The 18,112-nt window shown below is 39.3% G+C and overlaps 1 protein-coding gene across 9 annotated transcripts in view; it reads right to left on the bottom strand.

Moving 5' to 3' along the window:
* ptprt (protein tyrosine phosphatase receptor type T) overlaps positions 1-18,112 on the bottom strand; it is a 448,077-nt gene that overhangs the window by 321,617 nt on the left and 108,348 nt on the right. For all 9 annotated transcript variants that reach the window (XM_022195474.2, XM_051948450.1, XM_022195480.2 and 6 more), the window contains exons 3-4: positions 3,521-3,681; positions 2,469-2,579 (exon numbers count right to left, since the gene is read on the bottom strand). In XM_022195474.2, coding sequence (XP_022051166.1) covers positions 2,469-2,579; positions 3,521-3,681 — 272 coding nt within the window. The remainder of the gene's footprint in view (positions 1-2,468; positions 2,580-3,520; positions 3,682-18,112) is intronic.

The raw sequence follows: 18,112 nt of genomic DNA, 5'->3' as shown, positions 1-18,112 counted from the left end.
TGTCACCTGAGTAGCAGCACGTCAGGTCTGTGTGCAAAATTCTGGTTTTCACTTCTATTTTCTGATTCATTTTTGAAACAACCCCAAAATCTAATTTAACCCTTTAAGCTTCAGTCAATTCCAGCCGTTTTCAGTACAAAAAATCGCTAATATTCTATTTTTAAATAAAAAAATTACGAAAAATACGGGGAATATTGGACGGGCATCGCGAGGTGCTTTTCCTTGAAAACGACCGATTCGGGGATTTTATACCGACTTCAGGACATGTTTTGGACAAAATAGTTTCCTGGCTTGTGTCATCTGGATGTAAAAGGTTGGATTATGGCCGTTTTTTGTGGAATCTTTTTTTGTGTGTATAATAATGAACCCGGAAATGTGAGTCGCGCTGTGTGCGTTGAAGCCGTGTATAGAGAACGGATGGATGAATATTTGTTTTTGTCGGACAAATGTGTTTTTCTCACCCGCTGTGGTAATCGCATCTGAAAGTGGTTTATACCGGCAGATTCATGAGAATCTAAGCTTTCCATCGGTGTATAGTGTTTGTATAAGCGCGTTTGCGGCCGTCGGACATTCTTGAAATTCCTATGCAAATTAGTAGGTGTACCGCCGGCGGTACACTGAATTAACTTTGTAGACATATTTTTTTGGGGCCCAGAGGTACATATATGGAATTTTTACAATAATATTTAAAATTTCCTGACTGTGATCTGTTCCTGAAGTCATCTTTTTATTGTCACACCCTGCATTTCTCCACTTCAAACAACTTAATAAGGGTAAAAAAGGCTTTGTTTGCAACTTCTGGCCTTTATTCTGGTTGCTTGACGTTCTGACATCCATGTTTCGTCGTCATTACGATACAGGGTCCTGTTTATTTTCAATCAGATGCAACATTTCGCAGTTCAGGCTACATTTGCACGGCCACACATTAGAACCACATCAAGAAAAATATCTAAAACCGCATGCTTTGAATCTATATCAACCCATTCAAGAAGATTACAGGTGCAAAACTTTTAAACTATTCAAAAGAGAGCGCAACAAGCTGCCCTACAAGTTTGCTCTCGCCCTCAGTGCCCGGCAGCAGTTTGTACTTTAAAATGCCAATGTTTTTGTCATTGTAGGAGAAGAAAGTCTTATTTCTCCATGGGGGGCGACTCCTCATTAGAGGGAAGAAGACGCACAAAGACACGCAAACATTTAATTCACTTTGGCTACCAGTGGGCCTTCTATCTGCGTGCCACACAGGGGTGCCTCCATTTACCGAACACAGCTCAGTCATTAGGGTAAGACACACTCGCTGTGCTTCCTCAATGAAACAGCACAGCGGGGTTTGTCTCTGCACCTTAAACAGACCAACACACAGACAATAGGCAGACAAACTGAGTCATTTTTAAGCCACATAGCCACATTTTTCAGTCACAATATTAAGGAAACACACCAGCACATTTCTTGGTCATCTAATTCTGTGCTACGTGATAAAACTCAATGCAAAATCCCAACTAATGGCTACAGTTTACCTTTAGGATGTCCTGAGCTACTAGCAGTAAAAGTTTATTGAGCAATAAAACATATTTTAGACCTGCAGCTGTGTGAACTCTGCATCATTAGCATAAAAATCTAAGTTTTGCCGAGTATTTTGCAGGGAATTTTAGGTTTTCAGGCACACACATTGTGTTATTTTGCCAATGCACAAAAAAAAAAAAAAACGGACATACATGAAAAATATTTGATAATACTTGATTTATAGATTCTACAGGGTCCAAATTTCTTTCTTCTTCACTTACAGTACTCCTTCTTCACATACGATGCTTTGACAAGTTGCAGTAGGACAAGTACATCCATTTTTATTTTTATTCTGAACACACATGCTTTCCCAACAAATCAAAATGTCTGCCGTGAAGTCCTGTCCGTTAACAAGCAGCACAACACTGGCTTCTGATGCAAAGACAAGTTTGTGTTCTCGTTGGTAAAGCAGGAACACCTCAAAGAGCCCTAAACTAACTAAAAATGTGTTTATTGGTTGTTAGAATAACGCTCAAATTACTTAAAGCTAACCTAGGAGGAAAGTTAACTTAATTGACAACCATTTAAAGACTTGCAGGCAAAATAAAGAGGCAATTTGCAATGAAAGATAAACTATAATCTCAAATATTTGTAGCCGTGAACTTGCAGAGGCACTGGCTAGGAACATGAGTGATTTTTCAGTTCCCATTTTTTAGCAGTGCACTCATCAAACAGTACAGATGGAACAGATAAAATATCAAATACTGACCCACGTTGACACATAACATCAAGAAGTGTAATTAAAAGAGGAGTTTGATCTCCCGCTCAGTCTCCCCTGATAATGAAATAAAGTTTTCCTGATTACTTTTGCGTATCACTATATGTTGGGTTTCACTGTGTCTGTGCACTACTGTAGGGGATGCTCCAGTATAACCAGAAACGAGGAGTTTGTGTTGCATGTGTCGTACCTGATAGGAATTGGGCCAGAATGTAGAAATGGCCAGTTCAGCCTTCACCCAGCCTTCAGTCACAGTGTCGGAGGCGTTCCACACTGGGTTCCCCTGAGCACCTCCATTAACCTGCAGCAACAAGAGACGGCATTCGACAGAAATGTGATCAGCGGGTGAAAGGAAAAACAGGTCAGCTGCTGCCCTTCGAGAGGAAAACCGGAGAATTTTGCGGTCTTAATGTAAAGGTGTAATTTCTAGGTTTTAATGACACTATTGATGGTATTGACTGTTATGAATGATGGTATGTCAGGGGCACTGCTGGCTAGCATCTAGACCGTGTCAACCATAAAAACACCACTGTTCCCCAAAGATAAACCCTCGGCCAAGAGGTCATTTTTAAAATATCAGGCTTTTGTGGCATTTTTTCCACCTTATTTTGCCGGTTAATTGGTTAGCCCTCGGTCAACTTGAGTAGCACTTCAATCCAATTCCAGTGTCTTCATGTCATGTCCTATCTTCTATCCCTTTCATCCCTCCTCAATAGTCTGTCGGTCCATCATCTGCAGCTTCCTTTTAATTCTACTCGGATTTCCATTACTGTCTCCATACCAAAACATTCATTCTTGCAGGTCACAGCCTAATGAAGCTCAAAAACAAAGAGATTCTATGAATGTGCATCTCCAGACACACTGTATGTCATTAACCGATGGCCTATCCTAACTCATTTCAGCTTTTGGGTTCAATAAAAGATATTATAGGCTTTTTTTTCTTGTAGAAATTCTACAAAAACCACAAACAGCACCAACCCTACTATCAAATGCAGCATAATAGGCCTACTGGTCCCCACTAAAAGGGAATAGATGATGCATTTTAGCTGCCCATCAGTCATTCTCTCTCTCTCTCGTAAGTGCACACACCTACATAAATACTCAAAGCCCCTGGGCAAACTTCATCCCTCCTTGACAGAGTACAGAGGTCTGTTTGTTTGTTTACCCGTTAAGTCTATCGGCCCCATCATCAGTCAATCCATCCCTCCCTGTCATTCACTCTCTCTCGCTCTAGACACACACCTTGATGTAGACGTTCAGAGTGCCCGGACTGGCTCCGTCCCGGCTCGATAAGGAGTAGAGGAAGTCGATGCAGTGGGTGTCGTTCTCCTTCAAGGTGGGCATGTACAGGTGGGCCTTCTGCCCCGAAGCCCGGCCCGACGCGTTCACCACCATGAAGGAACCTGTAAAAACAGAAGACGTAGGTCAGTCAAAGGGGAAATCTCAATGTTTATAGTACCGGTGATTATGACTGGGTTTCAAGGTGTCCACAATTACATTAATAAATAACGTGGTGTTGAAGTCGTGTGCATTCCGCTAAAGTTCCAGAAGGAATTCAAGGTCCCGCAAGGTGAAAGTCTGTTTTTATTGGGGTTTGTATGTCTTAATAACTTAAAGGTGCAAAATAAAAGTGGTGACAATATGAAAATGCTTTCCTTACTTCTCCTTAGCAAGACAGCCTCTCAACAATGAAGCCAGATAGAAACTATTATGATGAGTAACTTGGGTAACCAACAGTTGTAAAGCTAACACCGTACATCGTTTTACCCACTCACTGCTTCAAGGTGACCCAATCAGACTGAGCAGCTGCCTCAGAGTCCACCAGGTTTATTTACTTTCTACAGCTACTTCTGCTAAACTCTAAAAGCCGCCAACCAACAGCAAAGTTCACCAAATGTTATGCTGTTGGCTGCAAGAGTGGACACAGGAGTCTTCACGCACTCCCAGCATTTGGGGGAACTGAACACCCAGTGGATTACTTTTATTTTGGATTGGACCGTCGCCACAGCAATGAGAAAATTCATAATGTTAGCAGCTTGCGGAGCTAATGTGGCGAACTTTACTCTTAGATTTGATCATATACCCACAGGTCGGTGCAAGGAGGGAGGTTCACAGATAGTCCAATAAACCAATAAATGATGCCTGATGTGCTAAACTCAGCTGCTGTTTACATCTGATCACTTCTTTCCTACCCTCTGTGCTCACAAACTGAATTTTTCACCTGGTGCTAAAGTGTAAACCTAATGTCTTGGTGATATTAGACTTGCTGAAATGGTCACTGCTTTTAGATGAAGATCCTGATACACTCCAAGATATACATGCCTTAGACTACAAAATGAATGTTATCTGTATCCTTGCCGTTACTGTTCAAGAACACATTACATAAACTCAAATTTAGGTCTTCCATTGCTAGCATTGTTGTTCCTTAAATCTTCAGATGTGTATGTTGTTTACTGTATAATACAATGGCAAAGAATCCGGCTAGTTTTAAACATCTCCTAAACATTCCTATTCGGTCTCACTCCTTTCTTTTGTTGGGTGGATGAATGGTCATTTTCAAGTTTCTACAGTAGAATGAATGACACAGTGGCAGTGCTGGTAAAGACAGTTATTTCGTTGTTATTTTGCATCAAAAATCTTATGGTTCGACTTGCTTTCCACTCGTTTCTACAGTCAGTTTCTTGTCTTTATATAGCAGCATTAATGAGCAGGTTGCAAAACTCTATGGACTTGTTTCCTTTTCGGTCTCGCTTTGAAGCACATAGGAAAGGGCAACCCAGTTTTCATGCCACCGTTTCTCTTGCAGTGTAGCTACACGTGTTCCTGACTGATGTGACAGAGATGTGCTGCAAAACGCACTTTGTTAAACTAATTACTGCTTACAAAACTATTAATTACAGAGCGCCAGTGTGCTGCAAAGAAGTTGCCCAGTTTTGTGTGGCATTCGTCAGGCGCTCGACGCAGCAAAAACAGTTTTTAAAAAAACAAAAAACGCCACAAGCTCTTTAATTTACCTCAACTGTATTTCAGTGTGTTAATGTATCCACACCCCGGGGGTTTTGAACCGCGACGTAAAACACATTTTCTCTGTCAACTCGCGGTTTAAGTGTGTTTTAGTCTCTGCTTTATGACACAGGATGGAGCTTTTATGGGTCGACCGGCTCCATTTGGCCAACTGCCATCAGCTGGACCGAGAGTTCGAAGCGACTGAGAGACTATTTGGCAAGAGAACAGATGTGGAAAGATACTGAATCAGGCAGGTGTGACTCTGAGGTTCTACCAGTGTCGGTGTGCGCATGTTCGCTCTGCTGTATATGTGAGAAAGTATTCGGAATTAATGTAGAACAAAAATGAGAAATTGTGTTTGGCAGAGAGCAGCTTAAATAAATACCAGGATTCAATAACTTTAATCCTCCATTGTTTGATTTTTTAATTGTGTTGGGACTGCTGATGAACGTAAACTCATCCATACTGTATCATTCTCCCTTTGCTATTAATAATTTCCTGCAATGTTATTTCCCACAATACACGTTTGAAAGATTGACAATTTATAAACAAACCCTGTTTGCTGCAATTGCTGTTCACATGAGAGATATATTGTGTCGATTCTAATGTAGACACAACTAAAAAAAAGCTGAAAGAAATATAATGTAAGCAAACATAAGAAAATTTTAACTATTTCTTATGTTACTGATATAATTGATTTTAAAGGGTAGTGAATTGACTTTTCTACGGAAAGAGGGACTCAGACTTGAGCCATAGATGATTTTTTATAACCTTAACCTGATCTGCTAAATCTAAACTTGGGGACAAAAACAGCAAGTTTTTGTCCCCAAGTATGTTTTAACTTGTGTTGACCAGCTCTCATAGAACTGGCATGCTTACCGAAACACAAAAAGTCTAGCTGTTTCGCGTTTATGCGTGTCAACGTGGGTGACTGTTTTGGTGCAATAACAAAATTGGACAATCAAAGACATCATTCACAACCCGAATCAGATTTTTGCACATGTGCACACGCCAATACAGGTGGCTAAAAGAGCTTTCATTCACCACTTTCACCTGCGCTGAATTAATCCACAGCAGCAGCACGGTGAGAGTGTGAGTGTGTGTGTGTGCGTGTATGGATACAGTGTACGTACATGTGTGTGTTAATATTGTTGCTGTGGGGTTGCCCGGCAGACCAGTCTTTTTACTGAAGTCAAATGGCGGTTTAGGTGTGCTCACTGGCTCCGAGCGTTTGTGCGTTAAAGTAATCTACCCAGGGCTTCCAACCCAGTCTTTCAACAGTGAACTGGGCTTGATTACATTTCTTATTCACACTCACAACACACACACACACACATGGGCGTACATGCATGCATCGCTCTATTTTTACATCCTTTGATGGTCTGTAAAACATTTTCTAAAGGGACTTTTTTTTTTTTTAATAAAGTTGACTTGAGTCTATCCGACACTCAGACGAGACGTGTGATGTTTGTTACCCGGAGACTTCTCTCACTATGACAACCGTCTCTGTGGAGGAAGCCGAGGTGTCACAACACACACGCAAAACACAAAAACAGCACGTGCACATACAGCCACGCGTGGAATGACGTCGCAGTTATGAAAAGGGTACCTTGCGACTAAAACACAGGATCACAGTGCGTACGAAATGGGCGTGCACCACACAAAACCCTATTTTCATATGATAGTATCACGGACATGTGAAAAAACACGCCTTCGTTCAGTTGCACACGCGATAACAAACACACAATGACTGCCATCATTTCACACATTGTTTGCCAGCTGTGAGGTCAGAGAGGAGCAATCTGTTAACGTGAGAGAAACTGATGAATCTGTCTGCCGTGTCAACGCACAAAACACACACACACACACACACACACTCAAACACACACACTTGTACGTACATCAAAATAAGTGGGTCATCTCGGAGCAACAAACGTTCCTGCACACGTCGCCACGCGAGACCAGCTGTTTTCGCAAGTACTGTTGAGAGTTTGAGATTTTATTTTTGCAGAGCTGTCGACATCAAAGAGCAGCAGCAGCAGAAGCCTCCTCGGCTGCGTCTCTCGGCCGCCGCGGTGCCTTTGAGCAAAGCTTTTAACCCCCACTGCTGTGGCGGAAGTGCACTACAACGTCAACCCGTTCGGTGTCAGCGAAGTTCAAAATGCAGCACGAGCTTCCTCACAGCGACGACAGTGAGATTTCACACCTACATACTTGCCACTACAGTGAGGTGTTGGAATAGTGTTTTTGTACACAGTGTTACATCTGCTCTGTTGTCATTTACTAAATCAGGCTGGTCTGACAACACAAAAATGAAAAGAAAAAAGTTAAAAGAAATTCAAAATGCATTAGTCATTGAGCATGAATGAACTGTCAATATTAAAGCCTCACAGAACTCCTAAATTCAGTTACTTTTGATTAAAATCTGGACATTTGCGTGAATATGTTCATATATGGTTTCATGACTTGGACACAAAGAAATGTATCATTGAGTAATTATTATATTGTAAAATTATTATCATTATAATCATAATTATTATTATTTTATTTTCTGTTATTTGCTCTTATAATCATCTTGTTATATCACATAATACCAGCAACAATTCCGATAACAGTGTTTGCTTTGATTGATTTGACAGAAATTGATAGAAATTAGTGACAATGACACAAATCAATCTAAAAATCTATGTAGGTAATTGGCAGCAATTTAAATTGTCAGTCATTTTCAAGAATACAGAATGCTTTTACATTGATATTATAGTGGTCCCCAACTTGAATTTTCAGTTTCATCATGAAAGTTATGCCAAAAAAGTCATATGTAGTTCAAATTTTGCCACTATGTCCTTCCAAGTTGGTGTGCAGTGATACACTGCTCCCAGTGCTCCTGCCACATTTGTATGACTCTCTAGAAGATCAATTCTGACCACTTGTAGGTGCACATTTGCCATGGACCTCAAACCTGCACAGATTCATCAAAGTCTAAATCAAATTAACTCAGTTTTCATGATCATCCCTCGTCACGATGGTTCGATCAAGGGCTACAACCCAGAGGTAACGCTTCAACAGAAGAACCCGCATTCTTCATAACTAAAGAAGGAATGATCATCATTCTGTTCAACATCAACAAGGTTTTGCACCATAAAGTCGTCCCCAGTGGTGAGGCTGTCAACACAGAGTTCCGTTGTGATGTCCTGAGGTGTCTTAGAGAGAACAGTCAGTGTAAACGACCTGAACTATCATCGATCCCATGCATTCCTGCTCATAGCACAATGGAAACGTAGGTGTGCTTTTGGGCCACACCAACAAAATCATCGCTCTATACTTGTCCCATTTGCCAGAACTGACTTCCAATGACTTATTCCTGTTACTGAGAACAACACTGAAGTTGAAAAGTCACCATTTGATACGAGGAAGAAGATCCAGGGGTGCGTTCCAGATGTGGCAGGAGCACTGGAAGTGGTGTAACACTGTCCAAGAATACTTTGAAGTCAGTTACAGATCTTGTTTGCTGATCACATTTATGGCTTATGAAAATTCTTGGCGTGTGTGCTTTTATTTCCAAATTTGTATAAATATACAAGGGCATATAAGTTTGGTTAGTTCGTTTGTCAAATACTGACGTTTTCAGGGTCAGACGTGTATTGCAAATAGAAACTTACAATTCAAAGATTGTACTATTGTACATGAAAAGACAGTTTTACTAAGATTGCACTATAAAAGCTTTTTCAGCAACCAAGGCCATGAGAGTGTGCTACATAGTGTAAATGTTCGGCAGCACTTCCAGGACGTGATCAGCTACGGTGCTGATACTATGACAAGGCTTTTTGTTTCCGTGTGTGAATGTGTGGGAGAGAAAACCTGGTTAACACTGTGGGTTCCTCAGATCAATACCTAAGGTGGGTCGCACAGCTCAATAGCAATACAGGTGGTCGGTTAACACGCAGACGCTACACAGCAGACAGGAAAAGGCTGTCTATTTACAAAGACATGCATTTCAAAAGCTCGGGGTCACACAGGCAATTTCACGTTTTCCTTGAAAACTCACACTTTTATTCATGTGTTAACAAAATTGCACAAGGGTTTTCTAATCATCAGTGAGCCTTTCAACACCGTTAGCTAACACAATGTAGCATTAGAACACAGGAGTGATGGTTGCTGGAAATGTTTATTAAAAATCAGCTGTTTCCAGCTAGAATAGTCATTTACCACATTAACAATGTCTGGACTGTATTTCTGAATAATGTTATCTTCACTGAAAAACAATAAGTACATTTCTAAGTGACCAATAGTGTACATCTGCAATAAAATTTCCTATTAAACAATATTTTTTAGGTGTTGCTACACATTAGTTTGTACATCTATTAGAGACATATTATTTAAGAATTTTAGTATTTTTACTCTTAAATGAGTTGGCACAGCTCTATCTCGCAAAAATAATGTCTCTAGATGACTAAGCAATGTTGTTTTATTTCTAAATGTAAATGAGAATGCTGTTTAGTGGTACAGGTAAACTTTGAGAGACAGATTTGGTTGAAAGCAGTTCAATCAGTCAATCAATCAATCAAATTTTATTTATAAAGTGCTTTCCAACAACAGAGTAAAATAAAATAAATAAGTAAAAGCATTTTAAGAAACACACGGTTCTAAAAGAAGCTAAGCGTCAAACGCTACACGGAACAAGTGCGTTTTCAGACGACATTTTGAAACATTTAATTCAGAAATAGTTGCCTTAAATGCTAACGTGACACAAAAAATACTGGCCCTGGTGAAAGCTTTTTACTCTGTCCTCCAAAGGAAGGAGCCATACAGCATATTGTACATTGGAATTCATTCTCTCGCAGCCTTTCAGTTTATTCCTTCTGCTTTCAGCCGTAATCCTGAAAGCTCCTTTTCTCCTGGAAGAACAATGTCCTCTTTCTGATTTGTGTTGTAATTCAGCAGATTCCACGCAAGGCTGAACTGATGGTCACAATGTGAGCTGAGAAAAGAGGAGGCCGAAGGTCTTCTCGTGGTCTCATTTGATGATAAATATATGAATATGTGAACCCTCTGAACCCACAAGCAGTTCTGAGGCGTTTCTTTGCTTCTGTAACATTTTTAATTCTGCACCTCCATGGAAACAGCACGACAATGGATAGAAACGTCTTTTGTGCAGTGTTATAATGCAACAAATTATATAAAAATAGACAACAGAGAAAGCTGAGTATCTTTGATTATTTATTGTACAAAAATTGAGGCCGAGTCCCCACAGGTGGTACCGATAAACCCCGACAAAATTTCAAAATTATTGTCTTTTTTTCTCAAAAATATGCTTGAAAATATGCTTGTGTGTGTTTTCTATATATATATATATATATATATATATATATAAGGGTTTGTTGTCAGACAAAGTTATTTATTATCATGCAGTTATAATTGCTCTGGTCATTCATGTTTTCATTAAAGGATGGTACAAATTCTACAAATTCTGGGTATGTAAGCCCATGAGCACAACTCGAAGTGCAGTTATATTCGGGGTTTGTTTCGTTTTGTGTTTTTACAGCATCTAGTACAAACTCTTTTTTTTTTTTTTGCAAAAGTGTAAATAAGACATGTACAATAAAGTAATTTTGAGGACATAATTTCTACAAGTTTTTAATGTGATATATGACATAATGTTGTATGATTTTTTTTTTAAAAATTTTAAGAGAAAAATGTTGGAGAAAACATGGAGTTCAGAGAATTAAAGCAAATGTATACAAATTTCATGTTGTACTTGAACACAAAGAGCTGACGAAAGATATTTTGAAGTTTTCTTTATGCATAAAACATAAAACATTAATCTAACAACATGTAAATTATAAAGAATTCTTGCTGAAGCTCATAAGAGAAAGAAAATTTACAGCGGTTTTGTGCAATATGCAAAAGAAAACCACACCTTTGCTGTGCTCCGAGCTGGTTTCCATATGTGCCAGACTGTGAGTGTCCATTTTGTGCGAGTGGAGGAGGACAGAGGAGTTACCGTGTCCCTTTACAAGAGCAGAAAATTGGTTATGAAGAGCGTAGGCTGCTGGTTAAAAACGGGAAGCTGTCTCGCAATCACACACATAAGCAGACACACAAAGTTGTCACCTCTGTTGTCTGAGGGGCTCTTGGGAAAACACACACAACCATCATCCCACCTTCCTACTTGAGATCGCCAGAGTACATGATAGCTGTCATTTGTGCTCCGTGAACAGCTGCAAGCCGCCTCATTTTTTCCAAAACTCGATTTTTTTTCTTTCCATTTTTCATCTGAGATATAAGAGGATGGTTATTAATGCATGTAAATCAGTTGAAACAGGATCAATGAGGGGAAAACGGGGACGAAAGCAAGGAATAAGAGAACGTCATGAAAGGAAGAAAGGGAATATAGACATAAAGTGAATTCGCAGTCGATGAGGAAATGTATTGTTGTTGGTTTAAATGACTCATCATCGTCATCATCATCATTCATTTATGGTGAAGGGATTCACCGGAGTCAGACACAAATATCACATCGGTCCTCGGCCCATTTAGTCCACCCGATTCCCCCTGAGGCATCACACACAAACATGCAGCGCTGGGACCCATATGTTCCTCGTCCTGAATGGGTAATGGCCCTTCATCATCATCATCATCATAATCATCATCACACACAAACATCTCTGTACATCTCATATGATCATAGGAGATACGCACCGCTGTATACAGGTGTGTGAGCATGTACACACATTTATGCTAACTAGGTTCATCTGTAACTGTCCTCTACGCGCTCTGAGTCTCCCTGATTAGTCGTGTGAAACACTGCTTGAGTCTTGTGTTGTTGCAGGTTACGATGTCAGGTGGTGAGGAAGTCAAGCAGCACAGGTCCGTACAGCACCTGGGAGCTGCTCGGAATCTTCTTGCATCGTGTTCATTAGACCATTTTTATAATCCTGTCATCTGTACTGCAAATCTGGCAAGTTGCACTGTAAACAGGGTGGGCCAAAAGTAGGCTTACACTTAGTAGGTATGCATTTTACATTTATCTAAAAACATTTCATTGGGGGGAGGGTAGTATTAAAGGCTCCTTGCCATGATGTGTGCACCTGCTCTGCATTTTCACACTTCCAGTACTGCTTTAGTATCCACTTTCTTTGCTCTGAATTTAATTTGCTTGCCATTGCACACAATCTAAAAATGTGGGAAAAAAAATCCAAACCAAAATTAGAAGAAATAGCTTAATACCATTTCCAAAACATAAATAAGGGATATGGAATAGCGGTTTGAAATTACGTTTTTTAATATAAAATAGATCTAAAACGTGAAACAAATAGCAAAATAACTGCAAGTCTACTTTTTGGCCCACCCTGCATATTAAAGCGAGTGTTACAACCTGCTTTACCACGAAGTTAGTTTCCTTTTGCTTTTGCTCACCACTGCTTTATTTACCAGATTTGTGTTTTCAAATATGTTTAAAGCTGATTAATATTTGGTTATTTTAACACTATTTAGCCCCCTGAAGTGCAAAACCCAACAGCAGGTTTGAAAGATATGTTATCTTTCCAAAGAAAAAAAAAAAAAATCAGTTTATCAGAACCAAAACTAGTAAAAGCAGGAAAAGAAATCATGGGATTTTCAACTTTCTGATAGTCTTCCAACTTGTCATGTGTGATGTGCAGGTCTCTGAGAAAACCAAACGTAAGCTTAAAATCGTGATATTTATCAAAATCGTTAATTCCATGTGTGTCATTTAAAAATTCACCAAGAATAAAATGTTTGCTCTAGACGGATTATATAAAAAAAGTATAACTTTTGTTCTTTTCAGCACAATTATGAAGAGCGTAGTAACAAATAGATATTAGCACTGCTTTCTTCACCAGATTTGTGTTTTAAAATAAGGTTAAAGCTGATTAATGTTGGGTCATTTCAACACTATTTAAACCTTGGAGCCTCCAAACCCTGCCAGCGGTTTTGAATGGTACGTTATCCTTTTCAGTATTGCTCAAAGTTACTTATTTATCAAAGCCAGAAACTAAAAAAGCAAAAAGAATCAGGGGATTGTCAACTTTCTTATAGTCTTTCAATATCCGTCACGTGACCAAATCAAGCTTAAAATTGTGATTACACTTCATTGCATCGAACTCATCTGTAGCATGTAGAGTCACTTTTTTTTTCCAGTGCTGGAAATAGCATTCAAATTTTCCAGATTTTTTCAATTTTTGTTTAATAAATAATTATAGAAATGCACCCATCTTCTTGTTTTTTTCCACAATTTCTGTCACTCTAACTGCCACGCTGCACCAAAAGACACCTTTAAGTTCGTTCATACGTCGGCTGTTTCCATAAAGGTGTAAGACTTTATACTGCAGTGAAAAATGAGCGCACAGTGAAGAAAAATGTGACAAGAGAAATTGCTTGGGGTTCAGAGGGTTAAACAAAGTAATTTAAATGAAGTGTCAACCGCAAATACAGAATGATGATCGTGGTAATTCTGACCTTTCCAGCTGCCGCCATCGACAAATGTAATTTCTTTATGTTCTTTCCTGCAGAGTTGGTGTAAATACCAATATATTAAGTAAAAATACAGTATCTATACTAAGCATTTATATTATAAAGAATTGTGTATTCTATTTTAGATTGTTACTTCTATCCATTTCGTTCCACCTTTGTATCTTCACTGTGCTCTCTGTATGCTATTATATCTCATCTCTTTCCATGCACTGTCCCAATTCCTCTCCCCTCTCTGTCTCTTAACCTTGATGTAATCTGATAAGTGGCAAATCAATAATTGAAGTGCCATTATTGGGACAACGGGCTAAACCATGAATGCAAACAACTCATTCATCTGTCTGAGTGCGAGTACGTGATTTCATCCTCCACACCTTCTGCTTTCCCCTCCATCCCCGTCTGTCCTACTTTTTTTTTTTTTAAATCCATTTGTAGCTCATTCGTCTTCCTCCCTGCTGTCCTCTCTCCTTCCCTTTTTAACTTTCAGTCATTCTGCCTCTCTCTATCATGAGGGGCTTGTAAACACAGACACCTCGCCATTAGAGCGAAGTTTACTTTCGACATGAGCCAAAAGAAAAAGCTTTTAAAGCATCAAAACCTAATTCATTTACTGCTATTACAGCAAAATGGAGCAGGTGGTGTGTCTAAATAAGTGTGTATTTGTGCATTTGTTTGTGTGCGCCCAGGGAATTTTGTCACTCATCGTGAAACCTCGCAAATAGCCTCCATAATGCTTTTACATTGGTTTACATTGCGGATGGCTGGCTCTCTTCATTTGTACCAAACAAAAACAAAAAAGCCAAATGGTGACACGCCAATACCTCATGGCGAAGCAGGATTTAGGAAGTGAATTTTTAAAAAAATGACAAAGAAAATGATGGCAACTTTGTCTAAAAAAGAAAAAAAAGAGAAGAGGAGCTTGGTGGGTTGATCAAAGCATAAACAGCAGGAGGGTGGAGGCCTAATTATCTGCCTCTGAGTTATGCAAAACAACACAGGTAGGATTATGGATGTACTGTATTTGTGTCTAAAAATGTCATAGAATAATTAGAATTTACATGTTATCTCCATCTCAAACAAAAAGAAGAACAAAAATGATTCTCAGCATCTTCAAGAAGGCAAAAAAAAACTTTCTATCTGCATAAACTTTTTGACAAAACAATGGCGTTTTGAGGTTGAGACATGAAAGCAGCAACAAAGCAGCAAGCAGCGCAGACTAAATCGCTCTTTAACAGATCAATTACATCCCCAGATTTTCTGTTGAAACACGACGTCGATGCAAGATGTTCACAGAGTACGATGTGCTCAAATGGCTCCCTGGGGCCTCTGCTCAAAGCACACTGGGCTTTTTTTTTCTTTCCTGTGTAGCTCTTAAATCTCTCTTTCATTCTCCTTATCGGGTGTTTTGTGTCTGTCGTCTTTTGGATTAAGATGTGCTCTGAGCTTTGAGCAAAAGATCTCTTGCTGTTCTTTCGGCATCCGAGAGCTTTGGTGTACATTTGTAATTTCGGCTGGGTTCTTGAAAACTGGCGATAGAGATATGATTTGATGGCGCAGTGAGACACCGTTTGTCCACATGTGGCCTGGAAACGTCCATCAGGCAGCTCTTGTAGCTGGCTTTCTACTTCATCTTACTGCTCTGACAACTTTTCATGCGCACCTATCGAGCTTCTCTGCGTCTCTAAAAGGACTTTTCATTAAAGCGTCACTGAAGACTGATCAGAACTTAAACAATAGAGATACTTTTTCAGGTGGTGTAAGCAACTATTTCTTCAATAAAGTGCTACATTTAGGAACTGCAAATTCACAGGTTGCAGCACTGTGACTCTAGCCTAGCCGTGCTAGACCCATGTTCTGAAGGCACAAGGGTCTAGGGAAGCTCGACAGGGAGGGAGGCGGGCTGAAAGGTTGTCTATCAAATCACTCTGCAGCAATTGGGTAGGTATACAATCAATCAGCGCAACGAATAGGCTGAGGTAGTTCGTAGAGCGCTGGCGGATTGTGTGGCTAAGTCCCATTAGCTTCCCAACCAGCGGAGCCAACTGGTATATTAAGGATTTGCCATATCCCGTCGGCATAAGTCCAAATACGTCTTTCTTCTCAATGAAACACTTCAGTGCCGTCCTTTTTTTATCTTTCAAGTTGAATTTTAGCTTCAGATCTTTAAGGGCTGTGACCAAAGCCGAGTCAAAAGATAACTGTTTATTGTGCGCCGGTTGTTTCTGTCAGAATCGTCACGCCTCTGTCGTCACTTCATTACGCCCGCCTTCTGACTCTACACTTCATGGTGATTGGTCCGGCCAGTTTTAGGAGCATCCAGCCTCGAGCCTTATGGAGGGTAACTAGACCCACCCTGGCAGAGAATTAAATTCGTTGCCGTGGGTTGTCTAGCATGGCTAGGCTACTGTGACTCTGCAATTACAGCAAAATAAGATCACATGCAGGAAATATATTTGAAGATATTGTTCTTATTGTGGCTTGTATGGGAGCAACACATAAAACAGCAAATTTATTCAAACGGAGGTAAAGCACATCTTCATAAAACTGAGTTGTTTATTGATACTATATGTGAAAAGTCAAGAGCAATGTCATATTATGTAAGTGTATTAGGTGAAATCTGATTTAATTTTGTATATTCCCCGTGTTAATTTACAGTTAATGTTATCATATTATTACTATAGTGTGGGCTACACAGGTTTTTAAGCTTATGTAATGTCTGTCACTTGGAATTTCTCAATGAAAACAATAACAAACCACAGAGATACTTTAAAAAAGTTTTATAGTATCAAGGGAGTTTGTATCTTCACCATCTTTGCCAATAACGACAGTTATATTTACGTTACATCTCGGTTTGTATTTTCACAAGAAATGGCTGCAAGAAATGTTAGCTGGTGTTTTGTTGATTACTACTTCACCCACTCATCTAGGAACCATAGATAAAATTATGTGAGCAATTATTTGTTATTTGTGGTCAAAACAGTATTATTAAAATAATCAGGATCCGTTATGAGTGAGCGACACAAAGAGTAGAAAGAAAAGAATGTTTCAAGGGTTATGATACATCTGGCAGGTTACCATAATGGAATGCACTGTAAAATTGATTAAAATGAATAATAATAACATACATAATGCAGGATTATATTATTTAAAAAACTTTACTTTCATTTATATATATATCAGAGTATGCAAAGTGCTTTGGTGGACAACACAAAAGCTGGATACACAGAAGGCAAGAAAACAACAGTTAGGATGAAGCTGAAACAGTTGAAAGAACAACAGATGCTAACTTTCAAAACACAATATGTCAATATTGTTCAAACCTGTAAAAATAATTAAAGTGAATAAAAGTTAATAGTCAAGTGAAGCCACTGTTGATTGTTTACCACATTTCAAGCAACAGCTGTTGAGCCTTTCCAAAATTACCTAATTTAAATATCAAGGTTAAGACATTTTAATATACAATATAATATCACCTGACTAAAATGAGTGTCATGATTAAGATCCTACAGTATTATTTATTATGCTAATTTACCTGGGTAATGTGAATATTAAGGTTAATACCCTATAATAACATTTATCCATGTAGAAATGGTGCATATGCAACACACAGCAGAGCAAAATTGCACTCGACTTCTCCATGCATCGAAACGTTAATTAGGCTTGCAGGTTGGTATGATGGTGGCCAGATACAGTGCAACTTCACAGGTGTATTATGAATGAGGCAAGGAAGGAAGCCTGAAGTGAAACTATCTGCATCAGATAGAGGAATGTGTTGTTAGCGAAGCAGCTCAGCATTTTCACACACTCTCACATCAACATATTCAAGCTGATAGATCAATCTGTTTCGTTTTGTCAGCTGCGGTGCGTACGTCTGCTCAATTCTGTTAATTAATAGACTAGTAAACAATCAAGACGGCTATTATGGAGCCGTCAATCATTCAGATAGTAGAGAGGAAGCTAAAAGAGTAAGCGTGCATTCGATTTGGTTTTTATTATAATTCCTCCCAAAAGCCCAGTATAAGCATTTTGTGGTCTATTAACAACCCCCCACTGACTAAAAGCATAAATAGTTTGAAAGGTTTTAAACAGTTTTAGCCATTTTATCATTCGGGTTGGAAAACATGAGTGTGTGAACACAAACATACACTCACAGGTACACCCCCCCACCCCCACCCCCCACCCCCAAGAATTAAAAATAGACAAATGTCTAAATGTGCTTACCCACACACTTATGTGTTCAGGCCATTGAGGCTGTTCATTGAGTTTTCTGCTGTTAAATAAGAAAAGAGCGAATCTCAACACACGCACACACGTGCCTTCAGCCCTGAAGCTGTCATA

This window comes from Acanthochromis polyacanthus, chromosome 5 (genome assembly GCF_021347895.1).
Source record: "Acanthochromis polyacanthus isolate Apoly-LR-REF ecotype Palm Island chromosome 5, KAUST_Apoly_ChrSc, whole genome shotgun sequence".
Taxonomy (NCBI): Eukaryota; Metazoa; Chordata; class Actinopteri; family Pomacentridae; genus Acanthochromis; species Acanthochromis polyacanthus.
Note: the sequence above shows the minus strand (reverse complement) of the source record. Positions and strands in the feature narration are given on the sequence as shown.